Source organism: Sphaeramia orbicularis, chromosome 22, assembly GCF_902148855.1.
Source record: "Sphaeramia orbicularis chromosome 22, fSphaOr1.1, whole genome shotgun sequence".
Lineage (NCBI taxonomy): Eukaryota > Metazoa > Chordata > Actinopteri > Kurtiformes > Apogonidae > Sphaeramia > Sphaeramia orbicularis.
Window position 1 is genome coordinate 16045920 of NC_043978.1, and position 24490 is coordinate 16070409.

Here is a 24490-nt window from a genome sequence, read left to right on the forward strand (position 1 = left end):
CAAGCACTTCTGCTGTGATTCTCCTGCTATTTTTCCAGGCCGCTAGGTACAACTTTCCTCTTGGGGTGGACCTGCCGGCTAGCAGGCAGCTATAGCTTAGAGGGGGGCGGGGCTGAGCAGCTCATGGTAGCTTGCGTGCGCGTGAATTAAACAACTCAAAATTAATAATCGTTTTTTCTCGATTACATAATTTTTGTAATCGTTACGTGTACTAATCGAAATCGTAATTGAATTTCGATTAATTGCACAGCCCTAATTATTATTATTACAATGTTCATTATTTTATCCTAACGGAAATGGGAATGAGTGTAGCCTCCAACAATCATTCATGGGTGGAGGGGTTCAGATATGAACAGACATTTGTCATAGAGAAATGGAAATGTAACGTTAGCTGTAGTAAAAGGTGGTTAAGACTGGTTCAAGACAATAAGTATGAGGCTGTTGGATTGTTAATTAGGTGAAATTAAGGACTGAAAGTTGACCAGAGACACTGTAAAAATGTTTTAAAGTCAGAAATTCAGCTTCGTCAAACCTGAAAATACCCTGACAGTAAGTCAAAACAAAGGTGAGATTTCAGACACAACAAGAGGGATATGATCTGTGCACCAAATCTTGACAAATAAATAATTTCTTATTTGATATCATATGTGCATTTTACCATTTCAGGCCAACATGTTAATATTTTACCAGACATATCATGGAGTCTACTGGGAAAGTAAAACCATGTTTCTTAGATAATGTATTGCAGTCAGTATAGTCTGCTCCTGAAGTATATAAAGATAACTATTCAGTGTATTTTATTTATATTATATGTCTTTGGAGATTCTAAATTAAAATCAGAGAATGTATTTTTGGAATAAACACAAACAATTCCTTTTTTTTTTTTCCCAAAATGTTTTTGTTCATTTTAGTTTTCTCTTTCTTTTAATCAGTTATTAAAGCTGAAAGAATAAGATATTTATACATTATTTAAAATGCTGATACATGAGGGAACTCCACTGGCCTTTAAAGTTAAAGTTCTTTAGGTGTGAATACCTTCAGTAGTCTCATCCTGCTCGTCTTATCGCTTAAAGCTGGTACACTCCTTGTTGATTTTTATATTGACAGGCTGTTTTATCATTCAAGACGAGTTGGTACATGTCAAAGAGAATCATCCAGCTGGCCACAAAAGCCTCTGCGGCCTCACCAGAACTACTCTGGACTGAAAACTAATGATTTTTAAGGCAGAGAAATGGTTAATAATTCACCATATACTCCTACTACATTTATGAGGTACTCATGTGATGCCATTGAGGAGGTAGTAGTCTTAAAAAAACTAAAAAAAAAACTATGGAAAGTGAGTTATAGTTTGGCCAGCAGGACACCACTTGAACTTTAGCCTGTGTTTCCACTGCAGGAACTTTCCCCAGGAAGTAGAAACCTTCTGAGGAACCCTTTTCCTCCACAGACCAAAGTCTAAATGTAGTTCACAAGACTTTATTTACCCTTAAAAAAGTCCCTCCTCAGCATGGGTGCTCTTGGAAAGTTCAGGAGCTTAAGGGGTGTTGTTTCTGGCGCTGAATATCTGTGATTGGTCAGTCGTCGAAGCTGCTAATACAGTTTTTTTTTTTTTTTTTTGTGCTTCAACACATTAGCATGGAGTTACATAAGAAAGTGTGTAACAGATGGAGTCCAGACCTTACGGAGCTTTTCTTCCTTTTTTGTTTATATTTACGACCGACAACATGCTTTGCTGTGACAATACAGTAATAATGCACATAAGGGAGAACAAAACAAAAGCAAATATGTTAAAGCGTATCATTAAGAATGCAATGAGGGAGGAATTTCATAGATTTTTCTTGAGAGGCCATTGTGCTCAAATAGCTGTTATTCTGTGCTATTGTTCATTTGTGTATCTTGTATGTGTTTGTTTTGTACGGCTGCTACCTTGGCCAGGTCTTATTTACAAAAGAGATTTATTATCTCAATGGGACTTCCTGGTTAAATAAGGTAGATAAATAAATGTTCTTGGATGATATAACATACTGACATTCTCTCTATGTATCAAGCACAGTATAATAAAAGACAAACAAGAAGGACCTAGTGGCCAAAATGAAACAGAGCTCTATAAGAGAGGGGTCTGCAATTTCTATGCACAACTGGTATAATGACAAAGTCTATTCTATTCTATTCTATTCTATTCTATTCTATTCTATTCTATTCTATTCTATTCTATTCTATTCAAACATACCAAATTCAGCCCACCAAAGGGTCCAGTCTGGCCCATGGGACAAATTTATGAAATGCAAAAATTACACTGAAGATATTAACAATCAATCATTTTAGTTCAGAGGCCACTTAAAGCCCTATTCAGGTCTCAAGTGGGTCACACCAGTAAAATACTATCATAATAACCTATAAATAATGACAACTCCAAATTTTTCTCTTTTGTCAGTGTAAAAAAGTAAAATTACATAAAAATGTTTGCATTTACAAACTATCATTTCACAAAAAATGTGAGTAACCTGAACAAATATGAACAACCTGAGACATCTTCAGAGAAGTAAGTGCAGTTTTAACAATATTATGTCTGTTCTGTTACTACTCCGGCTTCTTCCCACCATCCAATGCACTGTTAGGTTAATCGGTTTATCTAAATTTCCCATAGGCATGAATGTGAGAGTGATTGGTTGTTCGTCTCTATATGTCCGTCCTGTGATGAACTGGCCACTCATCCAAGGTGTATCCCGCCTTCGCCCATTGGTAGCTGGGATAGGCTCCAACACTCACCGCGACCCTAGTGAGGATAAAGCAGGTTCAGAAGATCAATGAAAGAATTGAATACTAAATATTTGAATGAATTACTAAATATTTTATGTATTTGTTGATCTACTGTGATCTGTAAGTTGTAATGAACACGTGTAAATGATAAGCAGTGGCATAATATTATTAAAACTGCACTTATTTTTCTTAAGAAATTTCACATTGTTAATGGTTGTTCACATTTTTAGAGGATATTTTGTAGATGTAAACATTTCCATAGTGTAATTTTATTTTTTTCACTCTTATGATTTTACTGGTCTGGCTCATGTGAGACCATATTGAGCTGAATGTGGTCCTAAACTAAAATGAGTTTGGCGCCCCCGATCTATGAAGATGTACAAGTTTAAGTAAAATTCCAAGTACTTTATTGAGTATTTATACTAAGAAATTGCACACATTGCATTCTCACACTTTAGTTCCTCAGGGAGTTATAACTTTTGCGAATTTCCTGCAAAACTATGTCTCTCCTCTTGAAATCTCACAGCTGTCGATTTGGGGAGTTTATGCATCACATCACAGTTGATCTGATAATCTTTCACATGATTAATCTGTAGTAAAGACCAGCAGACCTTTAGTGAGAGAAAGGGTGGCTGGGACAGCAGATCCACGGTAACTGATGGATCAGAAGCTCGGATTAAATCGTCTGGAGCCCGATGACTCATCCACAGCTTTGAGAAGTTCCCCCTCCGCTCTAAACCTCTTTCCACCCCCTCGGCCATGCCAGCATGGTGTGATGTGATGGTCAGATTGTTAACCCCTCCTCCTTTCACTTGCTAAATTTATCCTCATCTCGTCTCCAACCCTGTGTTTCTGCAGAGATGACATCACCTCTGCTCTCGCCTCGGCTCTCCAGTAAATCATCCTGACACACATTTTTATCCACTACAGCTACTGCTCTTAATTACTTTAGAATCTCTCAGGATTTGCAAACGAGGTGATTGACCTGCGCCGGTCAAGTTCTCGTGTTCTAGAGTTACAAGGACCACAGGTTCAGTCGTATTATGACCTGAAGTGTCTGTCACCCAGAGTTATTATTGCCTCTTTTGTTCTGAAACTGAAATATGACTTGCGTGGTGAGGATTTTATTATTCTCCATTCAGTCTTTTTTTTTTTGTTCTTTATTCCATCATGCAATTATGATGATGGCTTTTGTTAGTTTTACAACAGCATGAGGAGTTTGTTTTATTTGAATGAAGTGACTAGTTTTTGCTTTTCTTTACTAGAATATTTCAGGTAGTGTGAGGAAACCCTTGATTCATAGAAGCCTAAAACTAGGTACAGTGAAGGAATGCATATGATTTACAAAACGGTTGCTTATTAAATGTCCCATTTTGTAGAATTATTTTTGTACAGTGAGCCATTAACACTTGAATGGTAATTCTTCTTTTGCATTGATTATTGCTGTTTGTTCATAACTGGTTTTCTCATTTAGAGAGGCTATAAACGGGAGGATGTCACGGTGCATTACCTTTAAACATGATTTACAGAGCTATTGTGTATCAGTACCATGTCCCAAAGTCATTTAATACAGTAAAAAAAGAAAAACAAAGACAAAGCTGCCATTTAATTTTGTACAGATCACATTTATTAGGATATATTTCAGCTTAAAAAACATTGTCCGATGCTGCTGTCTTGTCACTGAACAGGTTTTTGAGAGGACTGAGTCACGACACGGACGTCCATAAATCGTTTGACGGTCGTCGTGTCATAATGACTGACGTGCCCGACCAAAACAATTGCCTTAACAGCTCCTGACAAGGTAAAGCTGTTGCAGGTTAAATCGGGATTACACTCAACTTTTTTGCAATGATGTCATCCTCGTCAGCAGCCCCCCCACCCCACCCCCCGCAGCGAACGCCTAATAGCTAACGCACACATTATCCACGGTCGCACACTTTTGTAAAGATCCAGGTTAATTACTTAGGCTCTTAGTTGTGTAATGGTCCCGAGCCTGTGGATTGAGTCCAAGTGTGCGGGGGCTGAAGCTGCTGCTGTGTGGGCGGATATGTGTCAGCCGATGTGGGCAAGTGTTTTTGTGTTTCAACGATTGTCTGTCTGAGCAGCAATGGACTTACCAAACTGGAAAGAAAGATATTCCAGGACGTTTACAGACCATTAAAAGGAATTGCATCAGACAGAAGTAATGAAAGTCAATCAGTTCTTTTATTATCTGTGTTGCTCAGGAATTAGTCACAGTGAAAGTTGCGCACAGTCGATACTCCAATTCGGATTCCGGTACCCCACATCAATTTTTTTTTTTTTTTTTTTTCTTTTTCCTGAAATTAAAACCTTGTTCATGCCCGATGTTTACTTTAACTCAAAATACACTGAGGTAGAGGCCTCTTTTATGTCGTAGCAGAGTAAAAAATTAACCAAAAATAAAAAACCTTAAAATATGAGGATTTTTTAACCCCTCAGTGATTGAAAGATGTTCAGACAACTTATTTTTCTGCTCTTAATCAAACATTTCAGCTCAGTGATCTATGTATTCCTGCAGGCTTCTTTTACATCATAGCAGAGTAAAAAAATGAATAAACAGAAGATCAAAGGCAAAAGGAAACAGTGGTGATAAAAATTAGAAGCATTTAAAGCCGGTGAGTCAGCTACAGTAAGACCTACTGGAACTGAAATAGGATGAAAATAAACATTTAAATAAAATATTGTTCCATGAGAACTCAATTCTAATGTTCACCATTTTTGCCTGCAGGTTTTTGGCAATAAGATGCTTATCCCTTCCCTGGACGGTGCCTTGTTCCAGTGGAACCGGGACAGGGAGAGTATGGAGGCAGTGCCTTTCAACGTGGAGTCCCTGTTGGAGTCCTCGTACCGCATCGGAGACGACACAGTCCTGGTCGGGGGCAAATCCCTCACTACCTACGGCCTGGGGGCCTACAGCGGCAAGGTCAGTGGAGTCATCCAAGTTAAAACATGTTAATAAAGCTAAAAAAACTGATGCATTTAATCGGAGAAGGGCCCTACTCCGCAAACAAAAAGCAGTACAATGCTGTAAATGAATAATCAAATGACCTGCCAGCAGAACAGGCACATTTCAAGTACTGATATCTAGTCTCAAAGAACTGGTACAGTCAGACTAAACACAAGAACATTGGTCTGGATGCAAAGAAAATATCAGAAAAGCTGCTTAAATGTTGGAATTGCTTTTGCCAATGTCTTGAAATGATGCTATATGTTTAGGAAAGTATTGAAACACGTTGAATTCAGGTGTTTCTTTTCTAACAGGGGTCTGGGATACAAAACAATGACAAACGTTAATATATAGATTTTTATTGGGATAAATATCACTGCATTGCATTGGTTAGTTTTGTTTAAGTTGTTATCATTGCTTCCAAAATGCATATTTTGTCCATATATAAACGATATGGACAAAAATACTGGGACACAAATCATGGCTACAGTTCATAAAATGTCCTGTTCAGGCTGATTTGAGATATAAACATCAATATTTCCTTAAACTTTAATAGGAGATTTTTCTTCCTAAGAAAGTAGATGGTTAGCTGTGGTAGAAAACTTCTCTTGACAGTCAGAGCTGGAAAAATACATAAAAATTTAGAGATAGAACATTTAAAATCATAGTCAAGGATAAAAAAAAATAACAAAAAAGGAACAAAACCAGTGATGAGTGAAATTAAGTCAGGGCATTTTGGAAGTAAAGATAACAATTTAAACAAAACAACCAGTACAATGATATTTATCTCAATATAAAACTATATTATGACATCTGTCATTATTGTTTTGTATCCCAGACCCCTGTTTGAAAAGAAACACCAGAATTCAATGTGTCCACATACTTTTGTCCATATAGTGTATCTTAAAAGCATTCTAAATTTCCTCGTTGTTGCCTCAGATTCGGTACATCTGCTCGGCGGGGGGGTGCACTCGGTGGGGGGAGGAGGACATGGAGGCCGAAGACATGCTCCTGGTGCAGAGGACTCAGAAGACTGTGCGAGCCATCAGACCTCGATCAGGGATGGAGAAGTGAGTTTGACTCCATCAGTCTGTCACTGTCAGTCAGCCGGAGCTGGATGTGGATCGCTCCAATCAGAGACTTTATTGACTTTCCAGTCACGGTTAATAAAGTCAGCGCCTCCTCAGCCAATATCAGTTAACATCAGTATCTGTATCTTCTCTGTCATTACGTTCGACATCAGGTGGAACTTCAGCGTTGGAAACTTTGAGCTGAAGCTCGTTCCTGAGGCGCAATCCGGAATCAACTTCCTGGAAGGAGAAGTGGCGAACAGCGATGGTTGGAAGGAGAGTCCAAAGGTCATCACTGAGGAACCAAAAGAGAGGGATCAGACGGAGAATCAGCGAAGTCAGAACCAGAATCTGGACCTGGTCATTAAAGTGTCTGTTCCTGATTGGAAGGTGATGGCATTCAGCACTGAGCCTGACGGACAGCTGGTCTGGGAGCATCGGGTGAGATATTATGACCAGATTAATAAGAATATAGATTGTAATTAAGAGACCAGTGGCTTTTAGCTCACCGTCTGATAGGCCTTGAGCTGTTGTGAAGACGCTGCGTCCACTGTGGTTTTCAATTTTTTTTTTGTAGCTTCCTTGGGACAGTGTCTTCAAAGTTTGTTCACAGGTTTGAGAAATTTAGATTTTTGAATTCTTGACACATTCAAAATTTGCCTTTACTTATAATGGGCCATAATTTGATGGTTTATAACATGGAAATGGTTAGAGATATCAATATAGTTCCTATTGAGCACGGATAGGAAGTCATATATGGACTTTGATTTGATTAGTTGAGTTCTCCTCCAGTTAAAGTACCGCCCACTTCTATTGGGAGATTGATTACCTGCATCAAGACCACAGGACTGTAGAGCCTATACTGGTCAAAAAGCGAAAAAAAAACTACGTCAGACCTCAAATAAATGAATCAACTTAAACCCTAAGGCAAATAGTTAGAACTATTTTTTCCCTCAGCATTTACTTATGCTTCTGTGTCTAAATGTATTTCATACAAAGACCACCTCAATAAACTAAACTAATACTAAAATTTAAACTTTGGAAGAGTTAAAAAAAAAAAAAGATGGAATAACCTTGATTTGTCTTGGTGCGCTCTCCACCAGTCTTTCACATCAATATTGGATGCTTTGTGCCGCTCCTGAAACAAAAATAAGAGCCGCTCAGTTTTATTTGATGTCCTGTGACCATCTGTCTCCCTCTTGAGTCTTCTCCAGAGGTTTTTTTTTTTTTTTTTTTCCGGAAGGGGGATGGGGTTCAGGGTGATTGAGTGTGATTTGTCTTTTCCAGAGTTTGCAGTAACTTATGCGAACTGCTTTAAAATGCTCAATAACACCTGATAGGGTCTGTGGAGATCAGTGCACTGCAGTATGTTAACCCATTTGTATCGCCTGTCTCCTGTAGTTCTATACGCCCATTGCCTCAGCCTGGCTGGTGGGTGGGGGCAAAGTCACACCAATCAGCCTGTTTGACGACAACACCTACAGGAGCCAGGCAGAAACCGATGAGGAGGACGAAGATGGAGACAAAAACAGAAGGTCTTCAGATTCCAGCGTTTACCTCGGTAAATTCATACATACACGGATCATACACTGTAACCACTTCTACAGTTTTACCTGATGCAGAAATCATGGTTATAGCAGTTTAATTATTTGATTTTTTGTGAATGTTTTTAATTTGAGGTTGAAGTTGGTTTCCTTGTTTAGTTTAGTTGTACCTTTATAAAGCCTCAGTTTAGTTTTTAGTAGTTTTAATGCTATTTTTAGTAGTAGTAGTAGTAGTTTTTTAGTTTGTATGATATGCTGTTTGTGTCAAAGGTGATATTTAAAAAGCTTACAATCTAAACCATGAAATCTAATTACCCTGGGGGGGGGGATTGAATGTAGAATTTGTATTTATTTAGATATTTTAGTAAATTTTTAGAAATACAGCACAGTTTCAATTAGTTGAAATTTTTTTATTCAGTTACTAAAAGTATTTTATCACATCGAGTTTTTAATAATAACTACATTGTTGTAATCCTGTAAGTACACAGTAAAAATCAGCTGCTGTTTCTTTGTCAGGGATGTTCCAGGGACAGCTCTACCTCCAGTCCTCAGTGAGGATCACAGAAAAGTTCCCCTCCAAAGCGATTGGCTTGGAGAAGGACATAATCCTACTCCCCACTGTGAAGTGGAAGCCACTAATCCGTAAGTCTACAGTTCTCTGAGTGGGGACCCTGGTTGTTGTTAACATCCCTGTTGGTTAGAGTTCTATCTTTGCTCCTCCTAAAGCATAACTTATTTTTGTTACTCGGGCTTTATCGATCCGTCTTTCGACTGAAATCAAAGTCCTGATTGATCTTGTCCTTGACGCAGATTCCCCATCACGGACGCCTGCCCTCGTCGGCTCTGATGAGTTCGACAAGTGTCTGAATAATGACAAGTATTCCCATGATGAGTACAGCAACGGCGCCCTGTCCATCCTTCAGTATCCATACGGTAGGAACCCGGACGCCATACAGTCGACTAATGAAAAGGACAACACAAATAAAACCCCACTGACTGATTCTGCTCCTCTCTAGACAACGGCTACTACTTCCCATACAGCAAGCGTTACCGGGAGAAACGGGACAGCGCCATCAGCCTGATAAACGGTAATGGGGCGGCAGTCGAGAACCGCAGGAACAAGGACCCCGTGCTCCTCCTGCCCTGGTGGAAGGAGATCATCGGCACCATCATCTTCTGCATCGCCGCCACCACCTACATCGTCCGCAAGTTCTTCCACCCTCCAGCTCCTGTGGCCTATGTGCGGGTACGAACGAAGACCGTGGAATAAGCATCACACTGACTTAGACAGACGTGACAGTGTCTCCACAAAAGCATGTAGAAGGGGTTCTTATGAATTCATGTATTCTAAAACGAGATGCTCAGACCCAGAATAAAGGTCAACTAACAGGGAAGCCCAAAATCAATTACTCAACCAATATCACCCCATACTCGGTCCTCAAAACTCTCAGAAATGAACTTGTTTGACTTCATTAAAACGCGACAACTGTTGAATTTAAAATCATCTCATAGGAATTAATCAGTAAAACTCAAACTGAACGTCAAGTGACCTGTAAAAAGTTTCATGTGGGACAGTTTTGTTTTCCTTCAAAGTCAGATTAGTCACTGACCATTCAAAGTCAGATTAGTCATTGACCATTAGAAATAACTAAATTATTAAGCAAACTGAACCAATTTTTATATATATATATATATATATATATATATATATATATATATATATATATATATATATATATATATATATATATATATATATATATATATATTTATATGTGTGTGTGTGTGTGTGTGTGTATAAAATTTAATTTTTTTTTACTTGGAAAGATACTTTACAACAGACAACTAAGCACATTTGTATACCATGTCTGAAAATTCAACAATGATAAAGCATGAAATTTTACATACACTTGTTACACACAAATTCTCTGTTTAAAAAACAAAACAAAAACAACTGCTCTTAAAATAAGTTTTCCCCTTTTTTATTGTTATATTTTGTTAAACATACCTTAGAACAAGAACGTCACATTTTTTCCTTATTTTCAGTATTCTTATTCCAAAAAATGCACAAGGTTCAGCTCCAGTACAATCAACCAGTTCAGACAAACTGAACCAAATTGAAACAGGAAAATAACAGAAGAACCTTGGAGACTGTAAGAGTTAATGTATTAAATGTTGTTATCATCTACACTAGCGTAGCGTTCGATAATGAGTTGATCGAAGTTTCTCGTCCCCCTTTTCTCTCTTGAAGCAACGGAAAGAGTCGGAGACACAGTGCCAGACAGACTCCAAGTTTGACCTTGAAGTTGTGGAATCCAAAGAGCCAGTTGCTATGGAGACCCGTTCCAGTGAATATGTGTCCAGGTACGCCGCTAACACACTGATGCTCAGGCAAAAAAACATGCTCAGCCTAAATGATTTTGTCATGACTCAGGAGAACGTGTAACACCACCACAGTGCCGGAGAGTAGTTGTGTTCACACCTGAAAGCCACGTGCGAGCCTCAGTTTGTCAAGGTGTAGCTACAGAATCGGCACTGTTACCATGGTGACCACTGGTCTTCCAGCCTGCCTCGATAGGACAAGGCAGAGATAGGAGATACAAGTCGTAGTAGTGCATGATTGGATAACTCATGTGTTTGCTATCAAATGAAAATGACCTTGCCCCCCCCATGATCCACACCCTGCCCGGCAGCATCTGCCACAGGGTCGCAGTGTCCCTTTACATCACTGTCAGCACGTTGTCAGAAGCTTTTTGTTATTTCAGACATCCCAAATATGATCAGTAGCCGTAATTTATGGGCTGCTGCTGACCTCCTGAAGTCTGATCGATGGAATTTGCATATTTACATTCAAGAGCTCAATAATGTGACAGAACCCACCCAAAACCGAAGCGCAGATCTGATTAAGCTGCAGATTTTCTCTCCCTGGTGTCATCAGCTTTCAGTTTTTTTCTGTTCTGATCAACCCAAAAAATGACAAACACCGCTCCCTCCCTCCCTCCCTCCCTCCCTCCCTCCCTCCCTCCCTCCCTCCCTCCATGCCTGCTGCAGTCCACGCAGGAGAAGTTTCCTGAAATAAAACTGGTGACTGTTGCAGCAGCTGAGATCGACATGAGTCAGGCTCATTAGGAGGAAGATACAGATCAGGAACTAAGGCCTGAATCACATTTGCCCACTTGTTTCCATAGAAGACATAAACTTTCAACCCCCCCAAAGACCCTGACTTTGTATGTTTTACAGAATAAAACAGAACTTTGCTGTGCAAAACATAACATTGGAGTAAATTGTGAAAATCAATGCTTTTCATGGTCATCCTACTTTGTGGAACAATAACATGAATAGTTATAAAGATCATATATATGCAAACATATTTACATTTACTTACAAGCACTCACATTTATCTACATGTACAAATGATTGTTGATGTGTCCATGAAATGCACACATGCAAAAAAAGGAGTAATATAAATAAAGTAAAAAAGTAAGTAAATGATGATAATAATAATGTTATTAACAAACTTGTGCTTATCGCCAACCACACTTATAGGAAATAAGACAAAGAAAATTATATATAAATACATATATATGTATACATGCATAGTAGTATTAATAATCATAATACAAAGAAAGATGAAAAAAAAGGGAACATTTTTCAGTTTTGAAGTTCAGCCTAACATGTACAGATGTCAGAAACAGCCATACGCATATTTTTTTAATGCTGTTATCTCAAGATACGGAGTTAATTTGTTATGTCAAGATAAAGCTTTCTTCTTCTGATAATGAGTTCATTTATCTCATCCGGAGAAAACAAAAGATTGTTTCCTCTCATTGCTTCAGTTTATCAGAGAGCAGGAGTGCTGTACCAGCATGCACCTTGACAGCTGTAGCAACTGATTAAAGCTGAAAATATTGGATCAATATGCACTAATTGCTGATAAACACATCAGGTTGTAATTCTGTCAAGGTAAAGGCAGAGGGTGAGGGCTGCCTTTTTTTTTCACAGATAACATTCAGCTCAGTTGTTTTTTCACTTTTGATAAATTATCTCCTTCTCTATAGAAATTGTCCTCTTTTTGATTTCTTGTTATCGTGTGAAAACAAGCTTTGATGCTTCGAGTTAAACAAAATAATTAACTCTTGATCTTGAGATAATGGTTTTAAGAAATTAATTACAAGCAAAATCATTCCCCGCTTCCATAAACATGACCCAGTCACCGAAAGCGTTAATTACACAGAATCAAGGTTGTAGATTGTAACACTTTTTTTTTTTTTTCATGCTGAGATAAGAATCGGCTTTTTTTTTTTTTTGACATGATGATGAGCAAAGTGTCTTGCCTCAGGTACCTGACAGACTTTGAGCCAGTGCAGTGCCTCGGCCGCGGGGGGTTCGGCGTTGTGTTTGAAGCCCGCAACAAAGTGGACGACTGCAACTACGCCATCAAAAGGATCCGTCTGCCCAACAGGTAACTCCGCAGACCTCTCGCTGGAGGCTGGATCTTTTCATCTCAGTTTCATCTTCTCTTAATAGTTACATAAGCCACTAAGTTACTCATCTAAATAAGAGAAAATACTGAAAAGGCTCCGACATTTGATGGCGCGTGTATATATTTACACTGACAAGCATGAAAAATGAGTGTTCAGCTGCTTTGGCTCTGCGTGTATTTTCATTTCACCCCCGTTGTTGCTCATGCGTCACGCAGTGCATTGGAAAGTAGACATTTAATTATTCCTCAATGAGCCCTTGGTGTATTTAGGCTGTTTATTTTAATGCCACAGTCAGTGTAATGGAACAGATCCTATTCATTATTTTCTAAGAACAAGTGGATTTATAGTAACATAAAACCCAAAAAAAATGCAGTTTACTACCTAACTCTCGGTAACTGTTTACATTTATATTGTTGAAATTGTGTCCACCTTGCTATTATGTTGGTTCTTCATTGATGTTATACCTTGTTTCCCAGAATTCAGCACTTTATTTAGCATATAATTTTAATGATTGGGATTGTCAACCTGGGAATCCACATTGAGCCTGCAACATTCAGTCCCCCTCTACTCCTTTTATTGCACCCTGTGTTGTTTTTACCCTGCCCCCTGAAGGGGAGGCAAGGGTATTGTTTTTGGTTCAGTTTGTATGTTTGTTTGTTTGTTTGTTCGTTTGTTTGTTAACACTCTAGCAGCAAAACTATTGGTTGAATTCATACCAAATTTGGATAGATGTCATTACATTTTGGGAAAAGTAGGTCAAAGAATTCAGCACTTTGTTATATTTTATTTTACTTTAGTATACTTTATATTTATCATTTAATGTTTAATATTGGGATTGCCAACCTGAACTGCAAAAAATCAAAATCTTACCAAGTGTTATTTTTCTCATTTTTTGTTAAAATATCTCATCACACTTAAAATAAGACATAATCACCTAAAGAGTAACTTTTCAGTTAGATATGAGAACTTGTTTTTAGACAGTAGATCTTGAAAATCTTACTTCAAGAAATCTTACCAAGATAAGTTTCACTTGTTCCATTGGCAGATTTTCTGCTTGAATTAAGCAAAAAAAATTTGCCACTGAAACAAGTGAAATTATCATGGTAAGATTTCTTGAAATAGGATTTTCGAGATCTATTGTCTAAAAATAAGTTCTTATATCTCACTGGAAAGTTACTCTTTAGGCGATTATGTCTTATTTTAAGTGTAATGAGATATTTTGACTAGAAATGAGAAAAATACACTTGGTAAGATTTAGATTTTTTTCCAGTGTGGGAAAACCACATTCAGTTCCCATCACTCTCTTTATTGCATCCCTATGTGGTTTTTCTTGTGTGTTTATGTCTTGTATATTTGTATTTTATCGTCTTGTATCTGGGCTTTCCTACAAAAACCAGTTGTTCTCTGTGGACGAATAAAGCTGAAATATCATCAGAAATTCTTTGACTTTGTGGTTCTGGCAGAGGAATAAGAAATCAGACCTCATCTTTCTTGTATTTTTTTTTTTTTTTTTCCGTCATGTAGGGAGCTTGCCCGTGAGAAGGTGATGCGAGAAGTGAAGGCTCTAGCCAAGCTGGAGCACCCGGGGATAATCCGCTACTTCAACGCCTGGCAGGAGAGCCCCCCTGAGGGCTGGCAGGAGGAGATGGACCAGAGGTGGTTGAAAGACGCCAGGTGAGCCGAGGCTTTAGACGCTTTATCCCGTGTAGCTCGACGGGCCAATCAGGGCCCCGATCTGTTGCTGAGGGAGAGCATCCGTGAAAGGAAAGAAAGAATAATGACATTTATCACAGCGCAGACTCTGTTACTCTGCATCGCTCAACACACACAAAGGGTTTGTCAGAACAAAGTGAATTAGGCTGCGGACTGATAACCCTCATCCTTGTTCTTATGGTTAAATTATATTACATTCCATTAGACTCCAACCTCTCTGAACTTTTCGTTAATTAGTCATTTGTAGCTGTTTTATTCATGGTGTGGTTGTAGTCACTTTAATTTGTTGGCCCCAGCTTAAATTTAGATCAGCCGACCATTATTTCACACGACCAGTAGCAGAAAATTCTAATTCTCTCTTTCTCAGAAACAAGAAAAAGCTGCTATCGGCTGATAAATATTGTACTTAAGCACACAATGTTTATTTTGTGATTTACCCGTGCATCTTTACTGTACATCATGGCTCTGCAGTATGTCGAATTAATTTGGTCAATTGAGGTTTTGTGTTCTGAATATGACTGAATCGCAACAACAAGATTATTTCTTTGGCGCCATTTCTAGCTCAACAAAAAGGTCAAAATGCAACCAGTTGGTTTTTTGTGTTATATTAACTGTGAATGTATTTCTCCAGTCACATGTGGCTTATACTTTGGTAAAGATTTATTTTTAGTAGGTGTTTCTGCAACATGTTTATGAAACTGTTGTTTTTTAATATGTGTATTATTATTATGTAATGGACAGATTTTATTTTTTGTTGTTGATTTTGTTGTGCACTGTTACAGCTACAAAAAGGACAGAGTTTACTTTAATGTGAAATGCTGCTACAAAATGGACAGTCTGTCATTGATATGTACAGCAGTTTTGTGTTTTGTGTAGGAATTTAGGGTAGGCTGAAGGATGGGGTAAGGGGGCGGGAGATTATAAATTAAACTTCATCCCGCTTCTTTTCAAATGTTGGACTTTCTTTTATATGATATAATCCTTTTGTTGTTTGGTTTTAATGCTAATTCGAAATAAACAAACAAACAAACTAGAGAATTATCAGCTGAAATCATAAATCATCCAAAAAGTTGAAAAACAAAATTGAAATTTAGTTTGATGGCGTATCATCCAGATCTATTATGCATTAAAGTTTTTTTTAGTTGTACTTGACTTTCTTTTTTTTTTCATTCATTCATTCATTTTCTGAACCCGCTTTATCCTCACAAGGGTCAAGGGGGTTGCTTGGAGCCTATCCCAGCTCTTTTTTTTTTTTTAAATCTTTTGATTTGAAAAAGCAATATAAATACATTTGCAAAATGCTTTTCCAGTGTTTTTACATATTAATAACATTTGTGCAAAACTATGAGAGAGGGGTGGCTTATTGTCCAGTCGATACCTGAAAATGAAAATTAATAAATAAGAAATAAAAATACATCTAGGTCAAAAAATAATAACAATAGACACACTCAAATGAATTCAGATTGTACTGGTTTTCTTATTTTAGTTTTATATTTTTAGTGACCTGCAGATGGAGCATAGACTAAACAGTGACAGTGCAGACACAACAGGACAGAGTTAAACTTCCATTCTGTCCTTTCAGCACCACTGACTGGCCAATGAGTTTTCTCGACCACATGGAGGCGCTGTCAGTCAAAGTTCCGGTGTCCAGCTCCGTCTCTCCTGTCTGTGGTCCTGACGTCCTGGAGGCGTCCGTCGATGCTCGGGCCCTGCTGACCAGCAGCACCAGCGACGTTCCGGGTTTCAGCGTCGACGACGGCGATCTGTCCTTCCACCCTCTGCTGGGCCACGACAGCCTGATGTCGGAGCGGGACAGCCAGGCCGACCCCGACGCCTCAGACACCCCACACTCCTTTGAGCTGTGCCCTCCTCGCGGACCCAGCGACTGCACCTCGTCCTCCTTCGACATCGTGTTCGAGGACTCAGGATGCGACCGAGACGTCGACGCCGACACGGATTCGGCCTCGGGCGCTGTCAGTCCAAGCACGACGACGGAGAAGAACAGCTCGTCTTCATCGCACACCAAGAAGGAAACCGCCCCACCCTCTTCTTCTTCACCTCCCCGACCAACCTCACTCACCCTGGCGCTTCCCACTACACCCCCGACCCAGCGGACCATGCCCTCCCCTAAGGTCAGTCAGCCTCCGTCCAATCAGCTGTTAGAGCCGTACAGAGATTTCAGACTCAGCTTTACTGGATGGATGGATGGATCTGATAAACTAACTAAAAACAGTGCAGTCTATTTTGTATTGTTAAGAAGAACTATTGCAGAGAGAATAAAAGATTTTTGTAAATGTTTTAGATTAATGTTATAGGTCGATAAAAATAGATAAGAGCAAAGTAGAATACAATAAAAATGACCATAAAACCACTAAAATAAATAAACTTCTGAATATGTACAATATTGCACATATTTCAGATTTTTCTCTTTTGAAGGGATCACTCCACCTTTAAACCTTAAATCACATTAGACACATAATAATAATAATAATAATAATAATAATAATAATAATAATGGACAGGATTCCAATAGCGCTTTTCAAGGCACCAAAGTGGTTTACATTTTTGATCTATTATTCATTCACTCTCGCATTCACACACCGGTGGTGGTAAACTAATCATAATAATATGATGAGTGATCATGACAACAGTTAACAGACAGGGTGACATTCAGCATACGGGGTCATATCTAAAGGCAAGAATATCATCTGCTTCATATAAAGAACAATTACAGTACGAGACATACAATACACACTACAAGACGAATCGTTAATTAGAACACAACTGGATCACTTAGTAATTTTTCTATTAAAAAAAGCCATTAAAAGTCATTTGATTGTAGAAATGTCAAAAAAAAGTTAAACTGCAACATGACATGCAGTTATGTAGATATACTGCAGTGATTGACCTGTAAAATAAAATACAATAAGGTAGATGAATTAGGGTCATTAAACTTTAACATAAAATGCACTAGGTAAATGAATTGCGGTCATTAAACTGTACAATAAAATACATCAGGGCTGATAAATTAACATGAAATACAGTCATGTAAAAACAATTACAACTAGAGGTCAGGGTGTTGAAGACATATTTCTAAAGTGACTTAAGAAGTTGTTGAATTTAGTTTCAGCACTCGTATTTATTCTGCACTTGACACTCAGATGTAACTTATGGAACATGAAGCAGTATGAGTGGAAAACCTTGCCATAGCTGAGCGTAAACCGTCCTGTTTCTGTCCCCAGGTGTACCTCTACATCCAGATGCAGCTTTGTCGGAAGGAGAACCTGAAGGACTGGATGGCCCAGCGCTGTCTGCCCGAGCAGAGGGAGCACAACCAGTGTCTGGACATCTTCCTCCAGATCGCAGAGGCCGTCGACTTCCTGCACAGCAAAGGGCTCATGCACAGGGACCTGAAGGTAACACGTCACCGCCATCCGCTTTAATGTGACCCACAGGAAACGGACACTTCTATGTTTAAGTTGCCTCATGTTTTTACTTAAGAAAACTCACTTTTTGTGGCATTTTCACAGTTGTGTCATTATTTCCAAAGCTGTATTTCAACAAGTAGTAAATGGAAGAAGAATGAAATAATAATAGTAGAATTATAGCATTAATTATTTAGCAAGAAACATAGTCAATAAGGAGATACATGTTTCTTTGTGTTTGTGTTATGTTTCTTTTCTAACGGGTCTGGGATACAAAACAATCATGACAAATGCCATAATATAGTTTTATATTGTGATGAATATCATTGCATTAGTTAGTTTGGTTTAAATTGTTATCTTTGCTTCCAAAATGCCTCAGAGATGGGTTTTACTTAATTTCTCGCAACATTGATTTTTTTTTTGTTCTTTTATCCATTACTATGATTTTAAATGTTCTATCTCTAAATTTCTAAAATATCTTTCATCTGTCTGTCTGTAAATAATAATTTTCTGCCACAACTAACCATCTACTTTCTTCACATTTCACTCAGGAAGAAAAATCTCCCTTTAAACTGTATGGAAATATTGATGTTTTTATCTCAAATCAGCAGCTGTAGTCATGATGTGTCCCAATAGTTTTGTCCGTATAGTTTATAAACATCAATATTTCTTTTAACAGTTTAAACCGAACTAACCAATGCAACTATATTCATCCCAATATAAAACTATATTATGAGATTAGTCATTATTGTTTTGTATCTCAGACCCCTGTTAGAAAAGAAACACCTGAATTCAACGTGTCCCAATACTTTTGTCCATATTGTGCTTGTCTGAATTGAGTGCTTAGAACTTCAACCTGATGTTTGTTTCTCGTCCCTCTTTCAGCCCTCAAACATCTTCTTCACCATGGACGACGTGGTGAAGGTGGGAGACTTTGGACTGGTCACCGCCATGGACCAGGAGGAGGACGACGACGAGTCCAGCACCCTTACGCCGGCGCCGCTCCTGACCCGGCACACGGGCCAGGTCGGAACCAAGCTCTACATGAGCCCGGAGCAGGTCAGTTCAAACCTCACAGTTGCGATTTCCTTCCATGCAAATACAGCAGAGAGCGCTTACGCCTATCCCAGCTCGGGTGAACAAATGAAGCAGCGAGACGGAATCAATCCTATATAAATGCTGTTTAAATAATTCGCTGAAGTCAAAGCCGTCCTCTTTAAGTGGATCGATAGCATCACGTAATGCCTCTGCGAGCGAAGAGGCAGGAGAACTGGCCTCGTGCCTGGGAGAGGACAGTTATAAAGTTTACATAGGCTGAAGAGAGTGATGTTAAGGAGAGAGAGAACACTGTTTTAGGAAGATGCATAATGATGTTTATGTCAGAGCTGAACAAGCATCTGAGTGGGAGAAAAAAACAGGAAAAAGACCTTATTATTATATGTAAAAGTAAATATTAACACTGTGGAGGAAGACTCAGACCAGATGTGACTCAGCGGCTGAGACAAATGTTAATCGAAAGAATAACGTATATGCTGAAATAAAAAAAAAATGCAACCTTTCATTGATAAAACTTAAACATAACACTTGAAGAAGATGAAGATTGTTTTCAGACCATGTAGTTGTAGTCACCATGCCTGTGAATATTTTTATTTTATTTTATTGATATGTTTTTTTTTATCTCTTTATTTATTTTTTCCATTTCATCCATTGTGTCAGGATAATACACAATGTACTTGTTGTAATAGATTACCTACTGTTTTATATTATAAGAGAGAAGCCATGTTGTTGATATTTGTTGTATCATTTTTTTTAAAACTTTTTTTATTAAATGACACTACATAATATATGTGAAAGACATGACAACAAATAAGACAAAACAAAAACAGATACTAACTACATATTCATCATTATACATTGGTATGTGAGAGAAAAATGAAAGAGAAGACAAAGGAATTGGCAACAAAGGATAATTAACAAAAAAAATCATTATCATTAACAGCAGTGATAATAATAGTGATGATATTAACATTAACAAAAATAAATAACTAAATAACCTTTGAAAAATATAATAACAGCCAGATAAAGGGCATTGATGGGAATTGATAATGTTGTAGTTCATTTCATCGTACACAGTGTACTTGTTGTAATAGATTACCTACAATCTTATATAAGAGAGGAGCTATATTGTTGATATTTGTTGTATCATATTTGTAAAAAAGACATTGTACAGGAAATGTAAATATTAGACTGAAAAATGATGACAAGTTAAAGGTTCAGTTTCAATGATAGTCATGAGTTTGATGTGAACAGATGTGATCACTGTAAACACTGTCTATCACGTCAGTCTTTTAAACATAAATGCAACACGTGAGATTCATTTGGTATTTTGTTTTTGTTTTATTTTTTCGTCCTCGCAGCTTTCTGGAAACTCGTACTCTCATAAAGTGGACATTTACTCACTGGGCCTGATCCTGTTCGAGCTGCTGTATCCATTCAGAACCCAGATGGAGAGAGTCAGGGTGAGTCAGGACACACATCCATGATCACATCCGCAATGCTATTCTATTTCTGTTTTCAGCGAATCGCTATGTTTCTGTTAGCTCTAGTAGTTACCATCTACATCTATGCAAAACGGCATTTTCCTTGAAAATGCTTGAATTTGAATTTTGTGTTTTCAAGGTCTGAAAAGTGCTTGAAAGTGCTTGTAATTCTAACTCTGTGATGTGATTTATTGATTTATTTTTAATATTAACTCTGCCAGGTTATATAACAATCCAAAGCTCCTTACAGAGAGGTGATACATTTAGAAAAATTAAAAACAAACAAAAAAAAATGTAGTGGGTTTTCTCAGGTTGACTCCAGGTACATTTTTACCCTCATCTTTGTCTCGGTGCAAGTGTGTCTGAAGAACGCTAAGTGGTTTCTGTTTTTTGGATAAAACTTTGTGTTCTCCTTTCATTTCTAAAGTTTTTGCCATTATGAAACATAATTTTACATGTTTATAGCATAATACAATTGTGATAAAGAGTGATAAAAATAATCATGAGTATATGTATTCCTGTACAGTCGCGGAAAAAATTATTAGACCATCAAAAGTCATCAGAAACAATGGTTATGCAATCAAGAACTAACTCCTGTGTGTATCATGTGACTAAAATGGACAGAAAAGAAAGCATGGAATGTCTAAAAACACTATTTTTGTCTGTACAATGCCATAGATATTGATGTAAGAACTGAAGTGATTTTGGTTATTATCAAGAAAACATGTTAAATGGATAGATATCAGTTCTGAAATTAAACTACTATGAGCTATTTTTGTTGGTATCATTACATTTGTCCAAACAAATGTACCCTTAGTTGTACCAGGCATTAAAATGAAGAAGAAATTGAAGAAAACAAAGGTGGTCTAATAATTTTTTTGGCAACATTAGATGTATTTTACCCCAGCAATAATGTGTTGGGCTGGAAAAATTTGGAAAATGACCCTTAAAAGTGCTTGAATTTGACCTTGAAACCTGGTCAATATTTCACCTAAATTCCCATATGAAGGTACTAATATTAACACTTTGATTGGGGTCCAGGTCGGGACATCCAGAGTGGTCTGTTATGTTTTTTTCTCCAGAACCTCACATCCTCGTTTATTACGCCGTAAAAGAACACATAAAATAAACTACACAAATAAGACGTGATATATGTAATGTTGTCTGTACAAATCGGTTAGTGAGCCCCGTAATAAAATAAAACCTGCAGAGACGAGGCTAATGTAAGCAACACAAGAAACATAAAGAGGGAGGTGGCGTGTAAAGGAAGATTAATGCCTCTGTGTATGAAAAGGGATTTTTATAACACCTAGAAGCAGCTTTAAGTTCCACACATCATCTCCTAAACTGGCAGGTCGCTGATGTAAAAGGACGATAACTCATTTTTGGTTTGGTTTAGACTTTCCACAGAGGCACTTTGTCTTCATGTCGCTTCTTTTATTCGTTTAATTATTCTTTTATGCCTGCTATCTCTGTTTGGGGGAAACCGTAACACACTATTGTCATTTAAATCACGGCGTCAAGTTAAATAATAGTTTTTCCTCAAAGTATCGGCGCGGAGTTGGAGTTGTTTCTTCGCCGGCAGGAGCTCTTTGTCTCAGGAACAAAGGGCCTGATTAGCTTTTAGCACAGCTCCGCTCACAGGTGTTTACATGTCTCCCTCCAGACGCTGACAGAGGTGAGAGCGCTGCGCTTCCCAGAGGTTTTCTCCAAAAACAACGTCCAGGAGGTGAGTGACTGTCTGCTGCCATCTAGTGGCACAAACCTCAAACTGCACCTGAGCCCATAAAATCAGACTAGAGCTTAAGATAAGACTGTTGATCCCACCATGGGGAAATGTAACAGTTTTCAGCAGCAATATGCAACACACCAGTGCAAAAGAAATAAAGGCTCTTAAAAGTATAAACATTTAAGTATAAGATTTAATAATAATAATAGATCACACTTATACAGTACTTTTTTGGACACTCAAAGACGTTTCACAAATAAGAAGGAGCTCAGGAAAATGCAAGTTTGAACAGGTGAGTTTTGAGAAGGGATTTGAAGTTTTGTATTGAGTCCGAGGTCCTGATGTTTTGTGGGAGTGAAGATATTTACATAGTGATTGCACATATACGCTACAAACAAAAACTTAAGGATATTTTAAATTTTTGGGCTTTTTTTTTTTTTTTTCACTTGGGATTCTTGCACAGCGTTTTTACTTTTTTGTGTGTGAATTGAATTGAAACTTTTTTTTAATGACCAGATATAGTTTTATTTACAAATTGTAAAAATGACCAAAAAATGACAAAAAAAGAAATAAAAAAAGGAAATATCCTTAACTTTTTGTTTGTAGTGTACATGATGTGATATGGGAGTAGTGGAGGGTCACTTCATTCTTATGCTAAATACAGGGTTGGTACAGGTGCTTGAAATCCTTGAATCTTCTTCAAAATAAACTTTTAAACTACAAACATTCATCTCTGTTTATGATTTTTAAAGTATCATGGAGTATGCAGTGAAGGATGAATGTCACTGTTTAACCTGAGGCCATTATGCATAATGCACAATTCTGTATTGTTCGTTGTCATTATTGTTTGCGTTATTTGTAAGAAAAATGTTTTAAAAAATCAGTGGTTAAAAAAATAAAATGCATACATAACCTACAAAAATACACACAAACACACATATAATTTTTACTTTCTGTGGCTGCTACCTTGGCCAGGTGTCCTGTTGCAAAACAGATTTCTAATGTCAGTGGGACTTCCTGGTTAAATAAAGGTAAATAAAAATAAATAATAAGGCTTGATCTGGCAGTAGTTTACTCTCACTTCTAAATTATCAGGATACTGTACATACAGCTGTGGGAGAAACAAAAAGTCAAATAAATTACTGACATTCAGTGTTTGTATGGGTGCTTGAAATCCTTTAAAGTGCTTGAATTGTAGTTTAAGTGCTTGAAAGTGCTTGTAATTATGACACTGTGATTTATTTATTTATTTATTTTTTAATATAAAATAAAAATTTAGTGGGGGTTCTGAGGTCGACTCCAGGTAAATTTTGTTTCTTAATCTTTGTTTCGGCGCGAGTGAGTCTGAAGAACTCTAAGTAGCTTCACTTTTTTTTGACAAAACTTTGTGTTCTCCTTTAATTTCTAAACTTTGTGCTATTATGAATAATAATTTTAGATGTTTATAGCACAATACAATGTACATCATTGTGATAAAAAGTAAAAAAAAAAAAAATGAGTATATGTGCTCATATACAGGGTGGGGAAGCAAAATTTACAATGAACATTTAGTTTTTTCTCAGCAGGCACTACGTCAACTGTTTTGAAACCAAACATATATTGATGTCATAATCATACCTAACACTATTATCCATACCTTTTCAGAAACTTTTGCCCATATGAGTAATCAGGAAAGCAAACGTCGAAGAGTGTGTGATTTGCTGAATGCACTCATCACACCAAAGGAGATTTCAAAAATAGCTGGAGTGTCCATAAAGATTGTTTATAATGTAAAGAAGAGAATGACTATGAGCAAAACTATTACGAGAAAGTCTGGAAGATACTATTAAAGAAGAATGGGAGAAGTTGTCACCCGAATATTTGAGGAACACTTGCGCAATTTTCAGGAAGCGTGTGAAGGCAGTTATTGAGAAAGAAGGAGGACACATAGAATAAAAACATTTTCTATTATGTCAATTTTCTTGTGGCGAATAAATTCTCATGACTTTCAATAAACTGATTGGTCATACACTGTCTTTCAATCCCTGCCTCAAAATATTGTAAATTTTGCTTCCCCACCCTGTATATGTGTACTTTACCCCAGCGATAAAGTGCTGTGCTGTAAAAATGTGAAAATGTGCCTTAAACGTGCTTGAATTTGACCTTGAAAAATGTGTCCAAACCCTGTAAATGCTCCCTCCGAGGGTTTGTTCTGGCAGTGGGGGCTGTTTGAGCCTTAAACATCCCATCCATGCATCACGATGAGTCAGAGTCATGA

General features: G+C 37.7%; 1 protein-coding gene across 1 annotated transcript in view; it reads left to right on the forward strand.

The window, feature by feature from the left end:
- Positions 1–24490, forward strand: part of eif2ak3 (eukaryotic translation initiation factor 2-alpha kinase 3) — a 49304-nt gene that overhangs the window by 20080 nt on the left and 4734 nt on the right. The window contains exons 3-17 of the mRNA XM_030126608.1: positions 5510–5704; positions 6668–6798; positions 6972–7239; positions 8200–8359; positions 8859–8984; positions 9153–9275; positions 9359–9588; positions 10594–10706; positions 12682–12804; positions 14351–14500; positions 16122–16671; positions 17782–17955; positions 18850–19023; positions 20382–20483; positions 22171–22233. Of these exons, the coding sequence (XP_029982468.1) occupies positions 5510–5704; positions 6668–6798; positions 6972–7239; positions 8200–8359; positions 8859–8984; positions 9153–9275; positions 9359–9588; positions 10594–10706; positions 12682–12804; positions 14351–14500; positions 16122–16671; positions 17782–17955; positions 18850–19023; positions 20382–20483; positions 22171–22233 (2682 nt within the window). The remainder of the gene's footprint in view (positions 1–5509; positions 5705–6667; positions 6799–6971; positions 7240–8199; positions 8360–8858; positions 8985–9152; positions 9276–9358; positions 9589–10593; positions 10707–12681; positions 12805–14350; positions 14501–16121; positions 16672–17781; positions 17956–18849; positions 19024–20381; positions 20484–22170; positions 22234–24490) is intronic.